The sequence below is a fragment of the Lacerta agilis genome, chromosome 3, assembly GCF_009819535.1.
Source record: "Lacerta agilis isolate rLacAgi1 chromosome 3, rLacAgi1.pri, whole genome shotgun sequence".
Lineage (NCBI taxonomy): Eukaryota > Metazoa > Chordata > Lepidosauria > Squamata > Lacertidae > Lacerta > Lacerta agilis.
Window position 1 is genome coordinate 67,157,502 of NC_046314.1, and position 21,251 is coordinate 67,178,752.

Here is a 21,251-nt window from a genome sequence, read left to right on the forward strand (position 1 = left end):
GGCCTCCAACCACAGTTGTGGCCACTGCCACAAGCAAAAACAGAAACCCTTTAGAGGAACCAAGCAAGTAGCTCTGCTCCTACCACTTGCAAGCCCCACACCCGAGAAATCGTTGGAGCTTTTCTCCTCCCCTTCCTTTGTACAAATTTACTAAAATATTCCCTGCCCCCCCCCATGCACCACAGTTTTCCTGCCCACAGAAAGGGTTGGGAAATTTTGAGTGGTTCATTTGTGCACTGCTCTAGTTAAACAGGAACAACTTTTAATTAAGAAGCATAAACACGAGAAAACAAAAACATGATAGAGCACACACACCCAAACCATTTTTTTATTAGCAACACTGCTAATTATCTATCATGGGTTGGAGGACACAGTCGGTCAGCCTGACTTGAACGTTCCCTTCAAGTTTCTGTTGTTCCATGCTTGGTTGCATGGGTGTCCAGTGTGGAGGAGAACAGCCTCCTGTGCCGCCAAATGAACCACGATTCCCATATTTCCAGGATTCATTTTTTAGCTATATGGCAAAAAGTGCAGGCACCATTCTCCTCATTTTTTAAAGTGAAAAACTTGCCTGCTCTCACTTTTCAACTACGCATGTTTGTTTATTTATTGATTTGGAGTATTTACTTTGCCCCTTCCATAAAATTTCTTGTGGATGCCCATGATTGCTCCTCATCTTCTTTGTGGTGACTCTTCTAGCTACCTTTTCGTTTCACCTCTTTTCTCTTTCATTTTTCTTCATTTCCACTGTTTCTAACTGCCAGCAGCTGAAATTCTCTGTGTCTGGTTCCCCCTCATACCACTGGACCCACATTATAACCTATTGGCAGTAACCTGTGTGGTTATCTATTCAAATTACCAACTGAAATAAGTTGATTAACCACCACAGTAGCAAGAACTCAAGTGTGATGGGGAGGGAGAAGTTCAGTGGATTTTAACAAAGTGGATTCTTTCCCATAATTTCTGTTTAATGTGACAAATCTGGATTAATTTTTATGGGAAATGTCTACAGTTCTGCTTTATATTCTGCTGTTTGCATGTCCCTAAAGAGTTAACCAGTTTGATTACATAATCTCTCCTTTGGGTAGACAGAAAAAAAAAAATATACGCCCCCTTCTTTGGGGCAGCATGTGTGCCAAGTGTATAGTGAAATCCTACAGTTCTGTGCGTAAGCATTGTGCCAAACTGACAGTACAACTCGTGTGTGTGTGTGTGTGTGTGTGTGACTTTGCTCTGCCCCGACATTGCTTTTGCTACTTGATTGCATGTGTGTGTAGCTGAGGGAGACAGAGAGGAAGACAGAGAAAGAAGAGAGAGATTGCGCGTACATGATTTATAGGAAGCACCGGCAACAGCCACAAAGTTTGAGAGCTGTTGACGCTGTGTCACCTCTTGGATTCATCTGACTTGGGGGAGGGGAGGAACTGTCTACAATGCCGTCTTTTGAAGAGTTTCTAAAAGAGGCTGGGGAATTTGGAAGGTTTCAAAAGCGGGTCTTCCTCCTCCTTTGCCAGACTGGTATAACCTTTTCCTTCTTATTTGTTGGTGTTGTGTTCCTTGGCCGGGACCCAGAGCAATATTGGTGCAGGGTTCCTTATGCATCTAAATTAAGGAAGCAATGTGGGTGGACATTTGAAGAGGAGTACAACGTTACCATTCGAGCTTCAAGTCTGGCGAATGATTCTTCCCAGTGCAAGAAGTATGACCTGGAGTGGTATAACACCTCTTCTAGCTGCACCAACCCACTGTCTCATCTTACCAGCAACAGCTTGAGCAATGTGTCATTTACAACATGCCGCCGGGATGGCTGGCTCTACAAAGAACCTCATTCAACTATTGCCAGCGAGGTAAGAGAATTCAAAATACATCCTCCAGTCATATTTTCATTAGCAATACAGGACCATAAAATTCATATAAGTAGAAGGCTGGAGTGCAAACTATGGTGGGTTGGCACAGATAATTAAATCTTCTCCACAACAGCAATTGGAAAAGTTTCATAGGTAACCTTAAACAGCAGCACCAGTGTTTAATGTGCTTAATATGTGAGCAAATTCCAAAACTGAGCCATTTCTACTGACTCTTTGAGATAGAAGAGTATAATGAGAGCTATAGCATTTTAGATAATGGATGGGCTAATAGAATATATATAAATGACTCCTCTTGGAAACTGAGGTGATACACCAATTGGCAGCACCAATTCAGATAGACAGTGTATCATCTCTCAGGATAAATTTCTTGTCATTTATCATTCGATAATACATTAGGAAGGGAGTGTGGCTCACTGGTGGTGCACATCCTTTGCGTGCAGAAGGTCTTAGATTTAATCCCTGGCATTGCAAAAAAGATCAGATAGTCAGCGATGGGAACTAATTCTACCCACTTCTGCCTGTCAGCAAAACTGGGCTAAAGAGACAAATAATCTGACCTGGTACAAGGCAGTCTCCTGTAATCTTAAATCCTAGAGATAAGTTGAAAATCTAAAATTGGACCCTTGACTTGAAATCATGGAACAAATGAAAGTATGGATGGGCCCATAGTTTCTCATTTTTCCAGTCTTTAGTTCTCAAAATTTCTGTGATTAAAAAAAAAAAATCCTCATGAAAATTCTTCAGCATTTTAGTGCAAATTTATCCTAATCAACACAGCATTGGAAACAGTTTTGACAAATGTTCACATTTTTGCAAGCAATTTCTCCTAATGTTATGCATTTTGTATGTTATTTTCACCAATATATATGTTTTTATGCACTGTTTCCTCTAACAAATGCATTGTATTAAGCTTTGATCAAAGAACAACATCGCAAAATTAGGATAATTGTGAATTTTGAAGGATGGTGCATTTCAGTTCTTATGGTATTTTGGAAAGGGCAAATTGGATAAATTCCACTTTCAATGAATTGCAGCTCTCTTTCATCCCTAGTCCCAACCCACGAGCTGAAGACAAATGCTCCATGCTGACTGGAAGCAGCTCTCCAGGGTTGCAGACAAGGACCTTTCCCTGTTCTAACTAGATATTTGTTTATTATACTATAACTAAGAGATACCGGAGACTGGTGCCCGATCTGCACTATACATTTAAAGCAGTATCACACCACTTTAAACAGTCATGGCTTCCCCCAGAGAATCCTGGGAACTGTAATTTGTTAAGGGCACAGAGAGTTGTTAGGAGACCCCTTTTCCCCTTACAGAGCTACAATTTCCAGAATGGTTTAACAATCAATCCCTCTTCCCAATGAACTGTTGCTCTACAGGGGCAACAGGGGTCTTCTAAGTACTCACAGCAATTTCATCAGACTTCAGTTCCCTGGATTCTTTGGGGAAGCCATGACTGTAGTAGCATGTTCAAATACATAGTGCAGATGGAGCAAGAATCAGGGACTTTTTGTTTGCAAAGCATGCGAGGGCTGGGATTATGACAGCAGTTGTACCTGTGGCCAGTGGCCCTCCTACCTTTTGCCAAACCAGAGGCAAATGATGCATGTGGAGGAAACATTTACTGTTGTAACAAGTATTTCTTATTGCTTACTTTGGGAGTGGAAAATCCTGCTCCACTATGCTACATTTCTTCCTTCAAGCAGTGTTACTATGAATCTAGATGATGACCATTGGGGTGCAATCACATCAACTTTTTATGGAAATGAAAACAATATGGCTGTCTGGATATAACTGCCAATCCAGACTGTTAACATTCTTATAACTCTTTAGTCTCTGCATGTGTTTTTCCTTATTGCAATATGTAGCACAATCCCATGCATGTTTACTCAGGTAAGTCTTGCTGTCTCTGATGGGGCTTAGCCCTCAGTAAGCAAGCACAGCCTTAATGACTAGCTTAGGAGTAGGCTTGCCCCAATTTCCTAGCACAAGGAGAATCTCATGCCTGAAGCCTAGCCTTGTCCATAGCCTAGGCATGAAGTTTTGCCTCCTCCACCCTTGACTAAAAAAAAAAAAAAGCAGTCAAGAAAATCATAGTGTTGTGACAGCAAATGATTTCCTATGTGCATTCTGAGGTTAATGGCTATCTATCTAGTTATATAAGCCAACTACCCCACTAGATTGCTGGCTGGCTGGTTGGTCAGTAGATGGTCAGTAGATGGCAGTTCTCTGAGAGCAGCAGCAGGCCTCCAGGAGAGGGCACAGAGAGCTTCTAGAGCGGCGATAGGGAACCTGTGGCCCTGCAGATGTTAGACTACAATTTCTACCACCCCTGACCATTGGCCATTCTGGCTAGTGGCTGAAGTCCAACGAAGTATGAAGGGCTGAAGGTTCTTCATCCAGGCCCCAGGGTGTTTCTCCCCTAAATCCAGAGTCAAATACTGGAAGTACTTGCCAAGCTCTCAGGTCAAATTACGCCTGGAGCTGCTTTGCTTTTGTTGTAATCTTGACACTTGGTCCTCCATGGAGGATACATTCTGGTCCGCTGCCTGCATACACTTTTGGTCTGCCAAGTTAACACTTGCCAGATTTACATGCCTTTTGTGGGAAGATAATTGGTTTCCTAGAAGAAGAAGAAATGCAGTTGTTTAGAACATACTGATGTCAGCAACATAATAAAGTCCTATATGAAACATTACTGTTGCTGTTGAAGCTATTTTAAGGGCCAAGTACTACATTCCCCATCTATACACAGACCTTACTTAGCTCTAAGGACACGCAGGATTTATTCATCCATTCATGTATATACCACTTTTCATCCCAGAGGTCCTCAAACCTTTTTATTAATACAATAAAATGACAGCAAAATGCAATAAATCAATTGTCAATCAAATACAAGAAAGCAGCAACCCCTCTCAAAATATTGATTGTGTCAGTGTTTTAATATAAATAAACAATTGGCAAGGAATCTTGGTACCCCATTTAGATATTTTTATGGTTTCTCACTAGACTAGATAATATTTATTTTGCACATGTTCAGGCTATAAGCATTTAACTTCAGAAAATAAGTTAACCCATCATAAACAATCCTAGTTCCATGCTAACTGAAATCATTTCTACCCATTCTAATGAACATACTGTGAATTACATTCTCTTCCTGGTACATATATAGGCCCATGTGTGATTAAAAAAAATCTGTTGATTGTAACATCACCTACAATTAACCCCATAGCTGTCAACTTTTCCCTTTTCTTGCGAGGAATCCTATTCGGAATAAGGGAACTTCCCTTTAAAAAGGGGAAATGTTGACAGCTATGATTAACCCTTCTTCATATATAACCTATATACCAAAAAATATGCAAAAAATGTACAATACACAAAGTTAATGTGCAGATCTATCCCATGTATGGATCTTATCATGCTAAAATGTAGCATTCAAATATGGCTAATTTAAATGCATTGGTTTCAGTGGGTCTACTCTATATATCAGATACCACCTTTAAGGAAAAAACACCCTAACATACCAAATTAAAAAAAACTGAGTAATCCAGCATGGGGACTGGCCCTACTAAAAAGATGGGACTGTTTAAATGTGAGACCAAAAATAAATAAATAAATAAAATGCTTTTGTTGTTCAGTCGTTCAGTCGTGTCCGACTCTTCGTGACCCCATGGACCAGAGCACGCCAGGCACCCCTATCTTTCACTGCCTCACGCAGTTTGGCCAAACTCATGCTAGTCGCTTCGAGAACACTGTCCAACCATCTCATCCTCTGTCGTCCCCTTCTCCTTGTGCCCTCCATCTTTCCCAACATCAGGGTCTTTTCCAGGGAGTCTTCTCTTCTCATGAGGTGGCCAAAGTACTGGAGCCTCAACTAATAAATAAAATGCTATGCAGTGCTAAAAAGGAGTTAATTCTTGCTGGAATTCCTCAGATAATCAGTGTTGGAATTAATTAGGCCTATATTCATTATTTTATTATTTTAATTAGTGATCTCAGTCAAGGATGCAACAGTGTGTTGAAGAGTTTAAGCTCTTCTCATGTTGATGAAGCAAAAATCGTGCTTCTAAATAATTATGCATTCTCCAAAATCTATCTATTGCTAATGCTAGTTTTATTATATTAATGCAAGTTTTCAGAGACTGAGGTCTCTAGTTCTCTACAACAACTGGTATTAATCAGGCTATCCCACTGCAATCCTTGAAGTATTTGAATTTGAATTTCAATTTATTTTTATGGTCACAGACCAACTCACAATCCTTGAAGTAGATTTGGGTTAAATCCTTTCAAAAAGTTATTTCATGAAATCTTCAGGATTACAAATCAGAGGACTGAGACGGAGATTTGTTTAGCTCTTTTAGCTTTTCTTTTTCTTGGATGTGCTCAAAAAGATGGAACCATTTCACTCACAGCACTAAGTCAGGAGATAGCTGTTGAACACTGGAAGAACGAACAGTGTTTATCTGTGACGTCTTACAAGTACAACAGAGTTTAAGACACGTTTATCATGTAGATGATATGGTATCAACCAAAGATAGCTCAAGGACTGACAAAGCCTGATGTTTTATATTCAAAGTGGCATTTCCGCCATATCTTGTTCCTGGCAGGCAAGACTTGAGTGCTAACAATTTGTTTCTTTAGTTACATTTTGTCACCTTCTGTCTTCACTTTACCTATCACTCCCTCCATTTTGCCCCCATCTATATATATAAAAATGTTCCCATTGCGTGCATGGGTGTTACCAACTTGCTCCGTAACCGCTGGACCAAACAGCATCAAATTAGGACACAGCATTCCATGACCATCAGGGAATAACATAGGATAATTAAATTTCAAAAAACCCACACCTGACATACCTAAAATAAAGAATAAATGCAAAAAATTGGTGCGCCTATTAGATGTCACCAGCAACAGCACTGACATCACAACCAGCAACCAATAGAAAGGCGCCACCCAACTCCCGAGGCGACAACTTACAGCCGCCTCCTCAAATGGCTGTCCGCCATTTGTGGCCTAACTTTCAGCCGCCGCCTCAAGGGGCCCAACAACGCATAACAAGCAGGCAGCTGTTCGCAGAGAGGCGGGGAGCGGGGTGGGGTGGGGTGATAGAGCTGCTACTACACGACCAAACCTCAAGAGACAGGAGAGAAGCCGGGCTTTGAGGCCAGGCGGTGTTGCGAGACCAGGTTGCTATGGTAATGCAGGGCAAAAATGGAGGCCACCAACCCCTGAAGGAGCCGTCTGCATGTGCATGCGCGTCTTCCCAGGCCACAGCAATCAACAGCCGCTTTCCAGAACACGAGCTCCATTTGCAATTATACAGCAGTAAGCAACAGAGTTTCGGGGTGACCAGGGAAAGTGCGGGGGAGGGGAAGGTAGCAGGCAGAAACGGGGGGAAAGACGGAGAGGAGGCAGGTGGAAATTCAACGGGAGAAGCTGTGGGCATGGGCAGTTTACATTTTTATATATACAGATCTTCCTTTTCCATTTCACAAAAAAGCCACCGCAACGTGTGGCCGGGCCAGCTAGTTTCTTATATTTTCATTGGGGCCTTCCAGGGATGATCCTCTGAAAAACAATGGCCAACCTTACCATTAGACAGGAAGATGGCAACCTCAAGCAGCAGGTGCTTGAAGTGGGGAGCAGCAGCAAGTTGTTGAAGGGCAGAGCTCTGTGTGCTACTAGACCTGCCATTCACCTTCTAAGCTAGCCTGCTGACCACAAATATGGTGGAGGACGCTGCCCCATTACCAGCATTGGCTTGTGTACATGGAATGTCAGGGAGGGGGGAGGCACCATCTTGTCTTTTGCCTCAGGCAGCAAAGATGTTTTGGACTCAACTTCATATGAGATTCTTTTATGACATCTCTAGAGGGTAGGACTTCACAGGCCCAGCCACCATAAAAATATGATCCTAAATAGTTTTATGTTTCTTAAAACTGAACATTAGTTCTATACAAACCTGGAATAGTTTATATAGAGACTGTCAATTCTAATGTTTCAGTTCCCTTTAAAAAAAATACTAGGTGTATCTCTAGTCACAGAAGGCTTTTTGCGCCAGTGAAGGTTTCTGTGAAGGGAAAAAGGAGGGAGGCAATTTTTACAGTGATTCCCTTTCTCCTGCAGCCTCCCTTTTGTCAAATAAAAACTTTATCTTCTACGGAAATTTACTGTATCTTTTTCTTCTTCCCACAGTACAACCTTGTTTGTGAGGACAGATGGCTAATAGATATGACACAGTCTCTCCTCAATCTCGGTTTTTTGGTAGGAGGATTTTACCTAGGCTACGCTTCAGACAGGTAAAATTTTCTTTTTTACATGTCATTCTTCAACTGCAGACAGGGCTGCTTCACACGTTACTTTACTTATGTGAGTGAGTGTTGACATTGTATTAGTACTGTACCCAAAGCGTCTTCCATGTTTTTTATCCATTCTCCATTAACTCATGTGGGGAGAAAGCATTTGAAAATTGTCAAAGGTGAAAGAAAATTTCAGTGAAATTTTCATGAATGAAATGTTGTTGCAATTATTTTGATGTGGCCAAGAGGTTTTGTGAGTGTCTCTTCTTTCCTTCTACATTCTGCAGCCTTACCAGGTGCCCACATTTCCTGAAGAACATTTGATGTCTTCAGTTGGCCTTTCCTGTTAGCAGGGGAAGCAGAGGTTGTCTACTATGCCCCTGACAACTGATCATTTTATTAGATTGCATATTTATTTTTAGAGACATAATTGCAGAGAGCTATTGGTGTTTTTTAAGCAAAAGGGAAGCAGGCACTTGGAAGCGAGTTACCCCAGCCTCCCAAGCTTCAGTTTTAGGCAGGAGGAGGCATCATGAGCAGCTTCTTCCCATGGAGATTTTTCAGATCAGGAAATATGGGAGAGTGTTTAATGGAAAGGGGGAAAAAACACACACCACTGTTGACCCACTCACTGACACAATAAAGTAAACTCAACTCCACACCCAGTGCTATTTTCCCAGAAATAGAGGTGCCAAAAGTCACCATGAACACCTTCCTCATTCTCTTAGAATGGCAATGGCGCCCACCTGTGAGGTGTTGGAACTGAGTTCTGGCTGGGAAAAAAGCCCTGTCCTCACCCACCAAAATTATAAAGTGTCCCTTGAATGAGGCAGAACAGCAGAAGTCTCTTTCGTAAAGGAACAAAATTGAAATTGGAGGAGAGTTTTCGGCACAGCACTTTTGTATGCCATTATGTGTGAAGATTAGGAATATGTTCAGTCTGGCTTCAGTGAGGTGACTAGTGAGGGGTGGGAGTGGGAGAGAGAGCATCCCTACCATTCCCAGAGCTGGTTTGCTAACCAGGCATTGCCCAGGAAGAAAGGCCGAGACCTTAAAAGCTCGTTTCGCACCAGGTAATCCTATTCTCTCTGTTTTACTCTCACACTCTCTGTTCTTGACAGATATGGCAGAATCAACATTTACCTCATTTCCTCCTTTGGGGCAGGACTATGTGGCCTCATAGTGGCTTTTGCACCAAATATTGTAGTATTTTCGATATTTCGCTTTCTACAAGGTGTATTTGGAAAGGGAACCTGGATGACAAGCTTTGTCATCGGTAAGACTCGGCGTGTTTTCCATTCTTCCTCTTCATATTATGCATGTAATATGTGGGATACTAGATAAAAAGGGGGATTTCTTGAATGGGATTATTATACTGTAGGCACATTGCACATGAAATCGATGGATTGCATTGTGAGTATTGCTAAATTACTGCATGAAAGGGAGGGTTGATTATGCAGGGATTGGTTCATTTGAAGACATTTTTTCCCCCTGATAGTGCTGGTGGTGATTTCCTCCTTACGTTAATACAAGTTCCAAATCTCTCCCTCTCTGCCACACTGCAGCCCTGATAATTATCAATCCCATCCCCAGCAGCTGCTATTTGAATGTTAACAAACATGCATATGAAATGCAGCAACATATTTAACCCCAGGTCATGTCTCAGTTGACCCAAGTTCATGACCCACTAGGCAAAACTCCACACAAGATCCATGTGCAGCAGCTGACCAGAGGCTCAATAGCTCTCCTGTTTTTGTTATCTGCCTCAGGGACTGCGAAAACATTAAGTTTATTGAAGACAATAATGGCTTCTGAATTGTGTATAGTTTGGTCACAAGCCGATCTAATATGACCCAGATTTTAAATAAGTCCATGGTTTATAAATTTAAGAATGCACAGAGATGTACCTAATTTGAGTGGTGAGCTGGCTTTAAAAAATGCAGTCACCATGGTTGGGCTGGGTTTTTTAGACATACGTTTTTGAGCACAAAGGAAAGTAATTCACCACTAATTTACCACCACACTCCATGAGCCATTTCTGGTTTTCAAGGTGGGGTGACACATAATTATACATTTAACTGGGAGAAGTGTGCATGTGGAATTTTAAAAGTTAAATCCCAAAACTAAAGGGGTGGAGAATATGGAATCATCACTCAGATTGTTGGTATGTACATCCGCCTGTTTTACAGTGAAGGTAAGCAAAAGCCAGCATCACTCAGGAGAAGAAAAATGTGTTCTTTATAGTACATTTTTATACATATGAAGCTACACAGGTGCTCATTCAATAGTAATAAGACCAAAGAATACCAACATGCACTATCTCACCAATGAATGAGCTATGGGCTCAATTCAGATACAATTATTTTGGCTTAATAAACAATGGCAGGATTTCTGTCAATTGTTGAACCATCTGGTTTGATGCCCCACTTTTGTAGCCAGAGATTAAACCAGTTTCCAAGTCTGGATGTAATGGGAAAGTGTGATTTATGGCAATACATTGTGCAAAAGAAGGAATGAAAGGGGAGGAGGGAGGGACGAATGTCCAGGCTAACCACTTGTTCTTAGCCTAATAAACAATGGTTTGTTAGCTGAGATAGTTATGTCTGAACCAGGCCATAGATTCATAACATGAGACATCTGTGACATTAATTTTCTTCTGCCAACGTATGTAAAGAAGTCAGCGATACCAAATCAAAATATCTCCACATGTACCACAGAACAGTGACTTGCTATCATCACCCTGTTAATGGTTTTAATAATGAGCAGGCTGTTTCCTTTCAATGTATTTTGTTTTGTGCATTTCTGTATTCAGTGACAGAGATAGTTGGTTCAGATCAGCGAAGGATTGTTGGAATTGTAATTCAGATCTTTTTCACCCTTGGAGTTGTGATTCTTCCTGGAATTGCTTATTTGATTCCCACATGGCGAGAGATTCAGCTAGCTACAACACTCCCCAACTTCCTCTTCCTGTTGTATTACTGGTAATTTGATTTTACTTTCTTTCTTGTATCTTTAGAATAATTACATAGTACACAGTATGAGGTCCTATAGGATAAACTGGGAGCTTTAGTAATTATGAGAAGTCCTCTGTCTGTCTCACAGCTCATTAAATTGTATGGGAGCGATAATACTGACCTTCATTCATAATTATAAGGATTGCTGTGATATGCATTTGAAGTGCTTTGAATACTCTAAAGCACAATGTAAACAAAATACATTGTTTAAGAACACAGAAAGTTATCATGAGTAACCTCCTCCCCAAATTGTCCCTTTTTACATGTAAGCCCACATCTATAAACAGTATACCTATCTGAACATATTTGAAATGAGTTATGGCTGAATATAGAACCACAAGCCACAGATATAGTTTGTGTAAAATATGGACAAATAGGAGTGCTATTTACAAAGAGTTGATCTACCTCTTCACGGTAAACTCAAAGTTTTGTCAGTTCAGTTCAGAATTTACAATCAATTCTGAAAGTTTCCAGACTATGCAGCATTCCCTTTAGAATCTAGTTTGCATTTCACTAGTTTCCAGGGATCATATTACAAGTCATCCACATAATTTATGTGCACCTTTGTCCAACTATGTATAAAGAATGGACAGAATCATCAGCATTATGTGGGTCACTTATACTGGGCTTCTACTGTGTGCAGTGTCGAATTGCTTGCTGACTCTGTGGGATGCTTGTTTCAGTCTTCACACAAGCACACACACATTCACACAGGAGGATTAAAGAGCTTCCAGCTTGCCAGGAAAAAAATGGAAGGCAGGAGAACCACACAGGGATGTTGATTAGCTTCTTGCCTTCTTACAGGCAGTAAATCTATTTGGTTTCTGAACACAACTTGCAGATACATCCTTACCAGCGTCTCTACTTTTTCAGGGCAGTACCTGAATCTCCACGGTGGCTACTGACACGTAAAAAAGGAGAAAAAGCCCTAAAGATAATCCAATCCATCGCCAAAGACAATGGCAAATGTCTTCCACCACATTATACTGAGGTAATCACCATATATGTGCTAAGCATCAAATGTACCACTTTTAGCATCATCATGGTGCGAGCAAGGCACGTTCAGTTTGTGCAGTTGGGTTTTCTGTTTTTCACCCTACAGCTGTCTAACTGATACCTGGAGTATGGAGGAGATGATTTCCCCTGTTTTATACCTTTTTTGTATTAAGGGCTTGCTCTCTGGGGTGTGTTTCACTCCTGCTTATCTTTCAGGTGTTGTGCCGAACATGTGCGATTAGAATATGTCATATTGGAGGTAAGTCAGGTGTCAGATGTCTTGCACACCATTTGTATAGCGAATATGCAAAGAAGAAAGTCTGCAGAGACCCATTCTGTTGCATGCTTGTTTGATCCTAGCCTCTTGGGAGTGGAAACTTGATGGCAGGGCTTTCAGGTTATCTTTCTTTCATTTGTCTTATGTCCTGCACTTAATTGCTGTAGGTGCTTTGAAAACATTTGCGTTGGCCAATTAGTTATTGAGAGAAATACTAACTATGCAAACAGGACAGTGGGCAGTGGAACCACCACCCCATCCAAACTCCTGTTGGTCAGGGTGGTTTTACTACACCAGCTGGTGCAACAGAGATGTCTGAATCAGGCCCCTCATGGGCAAAAAGAAGAAGAAGAAAAAGGATTCAGCAGATCTGTAACTGGCCCAAACCTCCACATATCCCAAAACACCCCTTTTGGGAACTCTACGCTGGCTACCACCAGTGAGAGGCCTGTCAATAATTGCAGGCCCCTGCCTGCTCAGGCAGGTGTCAGGGCTCTTCCAAAGCAGCAGTATTCTTCAGGTGGATTGTGGGAAATCTACCCATTTGAGGACATTTCCCTCAAAATACTTAGTAAGCACATGCTGAATTAAATACTTTCCTTCCCAAAAATCAGAGGATCCTATACTATATCAATGTAAATGAACACAAAGAGGTACTGCAGTTTTTCGCAAATTTCTTTTTTTAAACAGCCATACATGAAAGAGTTGCTTTTGCCACACATCTTCCGAATGCGTTGTCTGTCAACCATATTGTGAAGATAATATTTTCATGCGATCAGATTACGGACAAGGGAATGTGCGGACTGCATGGTGTCCATCTGTTCAGATTGTTCAGTTTGTTCAACATCTCACTATTTTTAGAATGGTGACCTTGGTATCCAGGCTAGTATTACTCTCTCCTCATCTTTCCCAAACATCTTAGCCTATATTTTTAAGTAGTATCCACAGCTGGGTGACCCTAATTTATTCACAGCTGCAATTGCTTAGCCCTCAGTAATATCTAAGGCTTCTAAGCTGCACTTCGGAACTGTTCCAGATCCTTTTGGATACACAAGTTCAGTCATTCTTGATTCTACGCCCAGAAGGAGAGCACGATGCTCCCGGAAGTGTGATAATGGGAGGGTCAAGTGCATTTCACAGGCTGTACTCTCAGTGGAGTTCCTAGTTCCAAGATTACATAGCTCTGCTTTTCAAAGCGAAGCTCTGAGTTTGAGAAAATTTGCTGTATTGTATCTCTTGTAGGCATGCCAATGCCCTGGTGATGATAAACCTGCTGTAATGATGACAAGCTGTGTGGCATTGAACGGTGTGGTGTTGTAGAGTTGTTTTCATTATAATTTCTTTACATTGTACAACAGAGCATGCTTCTCCTCCAACAACAACAAAGGTGGGGGGAGAGGTGAGGACTGGTTGAAGCCTTGGAGCTATACTTATTTTCCGGGGGGGGGGGGAGAGAAAAACATGGCCTTTTATAGTCCAAAGATGCATCACTCTGCTTAAAGGAATCAAAGTTTGAGGTTTATGACAGAAGCACTAAGTCTTTTTTTAAAAGTCATTTTCCTGTTTAGGGAAGCTTTTAATGTTACAGCCATGTGTGAGGTAGGTTAGGCTGAGAGCTGGTGAGGGGCCCAAGGCTAGAAGTGAGCAAAATCAGTGCTGATTTGAATTTAAAAAGTGAAAATGCATGAGTATTTTCTTTTTGTTTATCAAGGTTGACAAAATATTTTTGTTTGTGCTTTTCTGAGAGTTGCTGCCTATTCGGAGGGGAAGAGGGAAATGGCAGGGAGGTCAGAATGGCGCCAATGCATCAGGGAGCCAATCTGGCACTCTTAGCACTGTATTCGAACCCTTCTGATCTCCCTTCTGCTGTCTCTCTTCCCAAAAAACAGCAGCAGCTCAGCTGTCAGGAGGTAGATTGATTGCCATGGCTTCTCCTGCCGTGTGTGCATATATGCTGCTGTGCATATTAAAACAGTACCGGACAGTTTGGACAACTGAGTCCTCTAACTCAGTCTAAGGCAGCATCACACATAATTGTCTATACTTCTTCCTGTTTATTCTGTTTCTGTTCCACCTTTAAATGACAAAGATTACTAGCCTAGATCGCAATAATAAATGAAATCTTAGAAGTACAATTAAACACACATACGCACACACATATCATAAAGCAACAAAATAAAAACAGAAATAAACTCAAATAGAAGAACTCCCCAAATAGTAAAAGCCTAGCAAAATCAAAAAGTTACAGTATTTGCAAAAAAAAACCAGAATGCCAACCTTAAAAAAAAAAAAAAAACATTTAAAAAATTTGTGCTAGATTGCTTTTCTGCTTTTGCAGTATTATGCAAATAGTTTCATAGTTTCTGTAAAAAATATGGCAGGCAATAATAACACTTAATGTTTAATATTAATGCTTTAATGAAAACTCATTTGGTTGTACATTGGATTTTGATCTGAATGCCTAACACCCTTATATTTTTTTGGGGGGGGGGGTTGCATATTGATAAGCTGTAGCCCCTAGTTACTCAAGCCCAAGGCTCCTTGTCTTATTTGACAGCAGTATTTAAACAGGGTAATAAATATTGTTCACTGAAAGTAAGCAAAATATTTGGTAGATATAATGCAAGTATCTCCCCTCCTCCCCAAGTTTTTATATGATATTATTTGTTTAATTTTTTTATGAATCGTTCAGAGCATGCGGAACACCAGGCAGCAAATCTTGGTTCGCTCCACTTGCCATAAACCCGTACTTTGCATATTTATTTCTATACCACTTCTACATGTACAGATTCCTTTGAAGTTATTTGGGTTCTGGTCTCTGTTTCTTTTACTTAGATCAGTCTCTCCGACAAGGAGGTTAGCAACCCGTCTCTCCTTGAACTGGTTAGAACTCCACAGATGAGAAAGTTCACTCTAATCCTGATGTATGCCTGGTGAGTCCCATCTGTGTGGCCTCTGTGGCTTTCCCCCCTTGTCCTTTGCCATGCAAGCTGGCCTGCTTTGAGTCTTTTGCAGCTGTTTTTTTCTTCTTCCTTTTTAAGGTTCACAAGTGCAGTGGTTTATCAAGGGCTTGTCTTGCGCCTGGGAATCATAGAAGGAAATCTGTATTTGGAGTTCTTTGTCTCGGCACTGATGGAATTGCCTTCAGCTTTTCTAATCTTATTGACAATTGACCGCATTGGCAGGCGCCCTCTCTTTGCAACAAGTGCCTTCGTGGCAGGTGCTGCGTGCTTAATGACCGCATTCTTGCCCAAAGGTAACCTTTTCGGTTTTATTTGCTTGTTTTAGTTCAGGGGTAGGCAACCTAAGGCCTGTGGGCCGGATGCGGCCCAATCGCCTTCTCAGTCTGGCCCGCGGACAGTCCAGGAGTCAGTGTGTTTTTAGATGAGTAGAATGTGTGCTTTTATTTAAAATGCATCTCTGGGTTATTTGTGGGGCGTAGGAATTAGTTCATTCCCCCCCCCCCCAAAAAAAAAAATTAGTCGGCCCACCACATGGTCTGAGGGACGGTGGACTGGCCCATGGCTGAAAAAGGTTGCTGACTCCTGTTTTAGTTGCTAACTCACCCGTCTCGTCTTTCAAGGCGGACCACACGTGTGTGCGTGCACACACACATTTTAAAATATGTGAAACACATACCCCCCCCCCCACCATATTTTGGAAGCTTGCTGAAATATAATCTTGCATTTTTTCTTGGAAATAATGGCAGACTCCAGAAAAGCTTGCACACACTGCTTTGTGACCTTATACTGAGTCTTAATGATAGGTATTGTGCTGCTGTTGCTTTTCATTTTCTTTCCGAATGAGCAAAACTAGGGTTGCCATATGCCCAGGATTTCCTGGACATGCACAGAATACAGCAGTTGACAGCAGTGCCCAGGCAGAAATCAGATTAAATGTCCGGGAAAATCCAGACATGTGTCAGCCGTGCCATTTTTACCGTAAAAAAAGCTCAAAACAGCATTTTTTTTTTGCAATTTTGCCAACAATTTTGCCCACCCCACCCCCACCCCAAAGAAAAGTTCAACAACTGTCCAGATTTTCACTGGTTGGACTATGGCAACCCTAGAAAACTAACAGGGGGAATCTCTGGCATTGCTTCACGTTGCTCTGCTTTAAAGCTAAGCTGGCAGCTGCATAATGAAAAGTAGTTTTTTAGTGCCACCTGCTGGTAAATATGAAATGTGAGTAGCACTGCTAATTATATTTTCAAATCTGCAGGTTGCATTTCTAGCTCATTTGTTGTTATTTATTGAAATTAAATACCTTCCCTTAATATTGGGGCAGGTACCAATGGTGAATAAATAATATCTCTTTTAAACTTCCATTTTGTCCATTCATAATCAAATGATTCTCCACTTCTGACCTCATTTGAGTAGAACATAGCAGCACTTCTTTTGCTCATTTGTCCGTGAAGAAGCTTTGCTGAAGCAACAGGGGTTAGATGAGAAGGATACGAATTCATTGTGAAATGCATCATGAAAAGGATTTTGATTTGTGGTTTCCTAGGTTAAATAAGTCCTTTTAGTGTTTCATCTGCATGTACCCTCCACAGATATACGATGGCTAAGTACATCATGTGCCATCTTGGCAAGACTGGGGATCACCATAACTTTTGAGCTTGTCTATCTTGTGAATTCTGAATTGTATCCTACAATATTCAGGTAAATGGAATAAGCACTTTGAAAAAAAATCCACATAGTTGTGGGCTTGGGTTGGGGGAGGAAGTAGAAGTGACGCAGAAATGATGGTTAATCTGACAGATTACATCAAGCAGTGAAGTGGCTCGTAGATATGCACTGCTAACCTATGCATGCCTACTCAGAAGTAAGCCCCACTGAGTTCATTGGGACTTAGAGTTGTCCGTCAAAAAAGGTAGGAGTTCTAAGGAAAAAAGCACTGGTTAAATGATAGAGAAAACCACTTACAAGGCAGTCGCATACTGCAGTGTGCTCAGAGTCTAAAATTTATTGTTAAAAATCCTCAGTTCACAGCCCTGCTCTCCAGTGGTTTGAAGAAGCCAATGAGGTCTCCTTAGCATTCCCATATAAAAAGAGCCAAAGGAACCCCAATATTGTCTAGGTCTAGGACATTCTTAAAGAAACATTTCCAAAAGCAGTATATGAATGTGGTTTAACCACAACTCTCATCAGCCTTGGCTGTTGGCCATGCTGGCTGGGGGAGAAGGGAGTTGGGATCCGAAATATCTGGGGTGCGGCAGGTTGGGGAAGTGTGGTCTAGAACAAAGTGCATTCTTGATATCATCACCTTTGCAAGTGCCTGTTGATAGGCTCTTATACCCTGACTTAAAGGCCAAATCTGGAGTTCAGTTAAAGAAAGCAAACCAGAGTGGAATGTAGGTATCATGTGCAAAGTACCGGTAGGTATAGTATATCATCTTGGAAGCTTAGTGCATAAATCCTGAGTAATATATTTTCTTTTCTTTCCCCTATAGAAACTTTGGTGTTTCGTTGTGCTCAGGACTGTGTGACATAGGGGGCATTTTAGCCCCATTTCTTCTCTACCGGCTAGCAGCCTACTGGTCAGAGCTGCCTCTGATTGTTTATTGTAAGATATTGTTTTGAAAGTGATCTCTTTTCAAAGATGGTTCTTCTTCTTTTTCTGATTATTTCAGGAAGTAATATTGGGGTTGGGATTCCACACTCACTACTGTTTGGCAGCTCCATTTTGCCATACAATTACCACCACCCCTGGCCCGAAGCAAAGTGTGATGCTGAGAGCCACTTCCCATGACCACTTTCTCCCACTGAATTTTCAGATCACCCTTGTGATACCATCCACACTGACTCTACACTTCTGAAAGCATCTAACAGGCCTGCCCTTTGGAAAGTTGTCAGGGGAACAAGTAGGCTACTACATATTGTTAGCAGTGGTCAGTTCCTTATGTGCAATTGCTGGATAGGTACCAACACTGTATTGTAGGTAATAGAAATCCTTAACAATATCATCATGAAGTTTGTTTACATACTACTTTTATTTATTTAGAGAGCTTGTGCTCTGCTCTTTAGCCAAAAAGTCTCCCACACAATCAATTAAAACAGCTTACATAACAATAAAAACAAGATAGTCCCTGCTTGCAGGCTTTCAGTCTAAAAGACATGGCACAAAAGAGAAAGGGGGAGAGGTAGGGAAGAGAAAAAAGCTAACTCAGGCACCAATTATTAAAGTTAAATAGTAGCCCTTAGAATAACCAGCCTGAGGGATGTGTTCCTCATGACATCTAAAATATCCATTCAGAGGCGCTAGTTTGTGAGAGAGATTGGGGAAGGGGGGAACGTTGTGTGTGTGATGTCCCAACATCGAATCAGGATGTTGGAGGAGCCAAGGGGCTGAGCTGAATATGGCGGCAGCACAGCTTCAGTGGCTCCTCCTCCTCCTGCCACTGCCGCCATTGGCTGCGGGCTGCTTCCCCCTCCTTCCCCTCCATGGCAGAAGCAGGAGGAGAAGGAGCCAGCCACTGAAACTGCACCACGCTTGGCTCTGCATTAGCCCTGATTTTTTTGAGCATGGGGAGCACCCCTAAAAAATATTGGGGGGCCCAAAAGGGTTGTGCCCCCAAGAGCTGGTGCCGCTGCATCCACTCGTAAACATCCACCCATAAACATACATATATACACATAAACCACTCACTTCTTCCTGCCCAGCAATTAGTGAGGGCTTCCCCCACATTTTCTTGTTCCCTGACTCTGAACTATCTAAAACTGTAGTGTTAAATATTATTTCTCACTCCATGTGACATACTGTATGTTTCCTTTTTCACATTTTGACAGGTATACTTTCTGTTCTATGTGGGCTTCTGGTCACATTCTTACCGGAGACAAAGGGCCTTCCCTTACCGGAGACAATAGAGGATGTGGAACAACTGCCAAATGCCTGCACTGCTATCTACCCGTAAATAATCTCATATGCTTTCTTGGAATTCCAAATGGTTCCTTCTCCAGGCCTTTCATTAGCCTCAAGCGCCAAACTGTTCATTAAATGTGCCCTTGCAGTTGCATATGTGTGTGTGTGTGTGTGTGTGTGTGTATCAGTGAGGGGAGCTAGTCAGATTGAGATTGGTGTGTGGGTGGAAGCGGTTAACCCCACCCCGGCACCTCATGCTGCAGTCCTAATGAAAATCCCTATTCCCAGCAGGGAAGCTGCTATTGGTGCTAATTTATTTGTTGTGTTTATACCCAACCTTCCCACCAGGCAGTTCAAGGCAGCACAATTTGTGTGAGTTTGAGGATTCCATTGCTAAAGGAGACAGGCAGGTTTCTTGGCGAGTTACTTGGTCCTAAGCAGTTTTTTTTCTGGGGGGATGCGTACCCCTAAACATTTTGTGAATCTAAGTTTGGCCTCATTGAGGGGCAGTATTTCAATATAAGTAGGGAAATGAGAGTATCCCTAAACATTTTTTTTAGAAAAAAATGTGCTTGTCCTAAGTATGGGTTGTTAGTATAAGAAAGGAAGTTGCTTTGTGCCGGAGGGAATATGGGTAGGCCCCCTCCCTCACCTGGCTGGTAGTGAGAAGCACAATAGCCAGAGTGATGTGAGAGGGGGAGGGAAGCTAAAAGCAGAGGGTGAGAGCCATGCTGTATTTCTACTGGAATCCAAGGCTGTAGCAATGGGAGAAGTGAGACCTTCTGGGGTGTTGATACCATGAGCCCCTACATCATAGGCTCAGGCTGTATCTATGTGTAAATAAACCACCGTCTCCACTGTCCCTCATTCCAAGGAAACCGAACCCTGGAACCCCCTGGAATATTACACCACTCATAGATTGGAGTGGCATATGCAACAATTTGTTATTCTCTCCCCATCCTCCTCACCACATTTTGTCCTTACAAGAACACTGACAGAGAAGTGATGCTTAGAAACAGTAACTGCCCCAGTAAGCCTCAAGTCTGAGTATGGATTTGAATCTGTGTCTTCCTAGTCCGATACAGTGGTGCCTCGCTAGACGAAAATAATTCGTTCTGCGAGTATTTTCGTCTAGCAATTTTTTCGTCTAGCGAAGCACCAATGCAAACCGCGGTTTTCACTAGACGAAAAAAAAATTCGTCTTGCGAGGCAGCCCCATTGACAAACTCGTCTTGCAGGGCAGCCTTCCGCTAGACGAATGCCTTCGTCTAGCGAGTTTTGCGTCTAGCGAGGCATTCGTCTAGCGGGGCACCACTGTACTATAATCTCTACAGTAATCTCAGCTTCCATAGTCGCTTCCCTTGTAGTGCTATCTTCAGTGACAGCGGTTTTCATCAAAATAGCCCCTCAAAGGGTACAAGAGTAGCGTGATTTGAAAAAGCATACATTTCTGCTTAAATCAAAACTTTGTCCCACCATTAAAGCATGACTTTTCTTCTTTTTACCCTCTTTCCTTTTAACACCACAGTTTCAGCAGAAGGTGTGGGAAACAGAAACATCAGATTTCCAGCACATATGTTTGATCATTTGCCAAATGTTCTGAGGTCATCGCCAATCACCTGGCTTTCAGTCTGATGTCCAGTGGATGCCATTATCATGCCAGATGGAGAAAATGGATCCTGTTGTTCCATAATTAAAATCCCTAAAAGACACTTAAAGTAAATATAATATTTTTCTATGACTTTGGGAGTATGAGTGTGTTTTCTGAGCCTATTGTTTCAAGGTGGGGAACTGTTATATGTGGATTTTGTAGAAGAGAAATAATTTCCATTAAATAAGTTGTTGTATTTGAATCTTGACTCTTTGCTTATGTCTGGGCCATCTGGCCATCCTTTATCTTCCCTAACTCATAAGAGTAATTGTTTCACAC

At 41.8% G+C, this 21,251-nt stretch overlaps 1 protein-coding gene across 1 annotated transcript; it reads left to right on the plus strand.

Moving 5' to 3' along the window:
* The first annotated feature begins 1,101 nt into the window (after positions 1–1,101).
* SLC22A3 (solute carrier family 22 member 3) lies at positions 1,102–21,174 on the plus strand. The gene is made up of 11 exons (XM_033144118.1): positions 1,102–1,847; positions 8,067–8,170; positions 9,292–9,446; positions 10,983–11,151; positions 12,058–12,175; positions 15,293–15,390; positions 15,499–15,713; positions 17,013–17,121; positions 17,913–18,025; positions 19,249–19,369; positions 20,850–21,174. Exons 1-11 carry the CDS (start codon positions 1,434–1,436, stop codon positions 20,902–20,904), a joined length of 1,671 nt encoding a protein of 556 aa, XP_033000009.1. The 5' UTR covers positions 1,102–1,433; the 3' UTR covers positions 20,905–21,174.
* The last annotated feature ends 77 nt before the right edge of the window (positions 21,175–21,251 follow it).

What these genes read in the sequence shown, in the direction of transcription:
- SLC22A3 (XM_033144118.1), top strand. Translation starts at nt 1,434, where the DNA reads ATGCCGTCTTTTGAAGAGTTTCTAAAAGAGGCTGGGGAATTTGGAAGG. An exon ending in TTCCACCACATTATACTGAG is followed by an intron (nt 12,176 to 15,292) that starts GTAATCACCATA and finishes TCTTTTACTTAG; the next exon opens with ATCAGTCTCTCCGACAAGGA. An exon ending in GCTGCCTCTGATTGTTTATT is followed by an intron (nt 18,026 to 19,248) that starts GTAAGATATTGT and finishes ACATTTTGACAG; the next exon opens with GTATACTTTCTGTTCTATGT.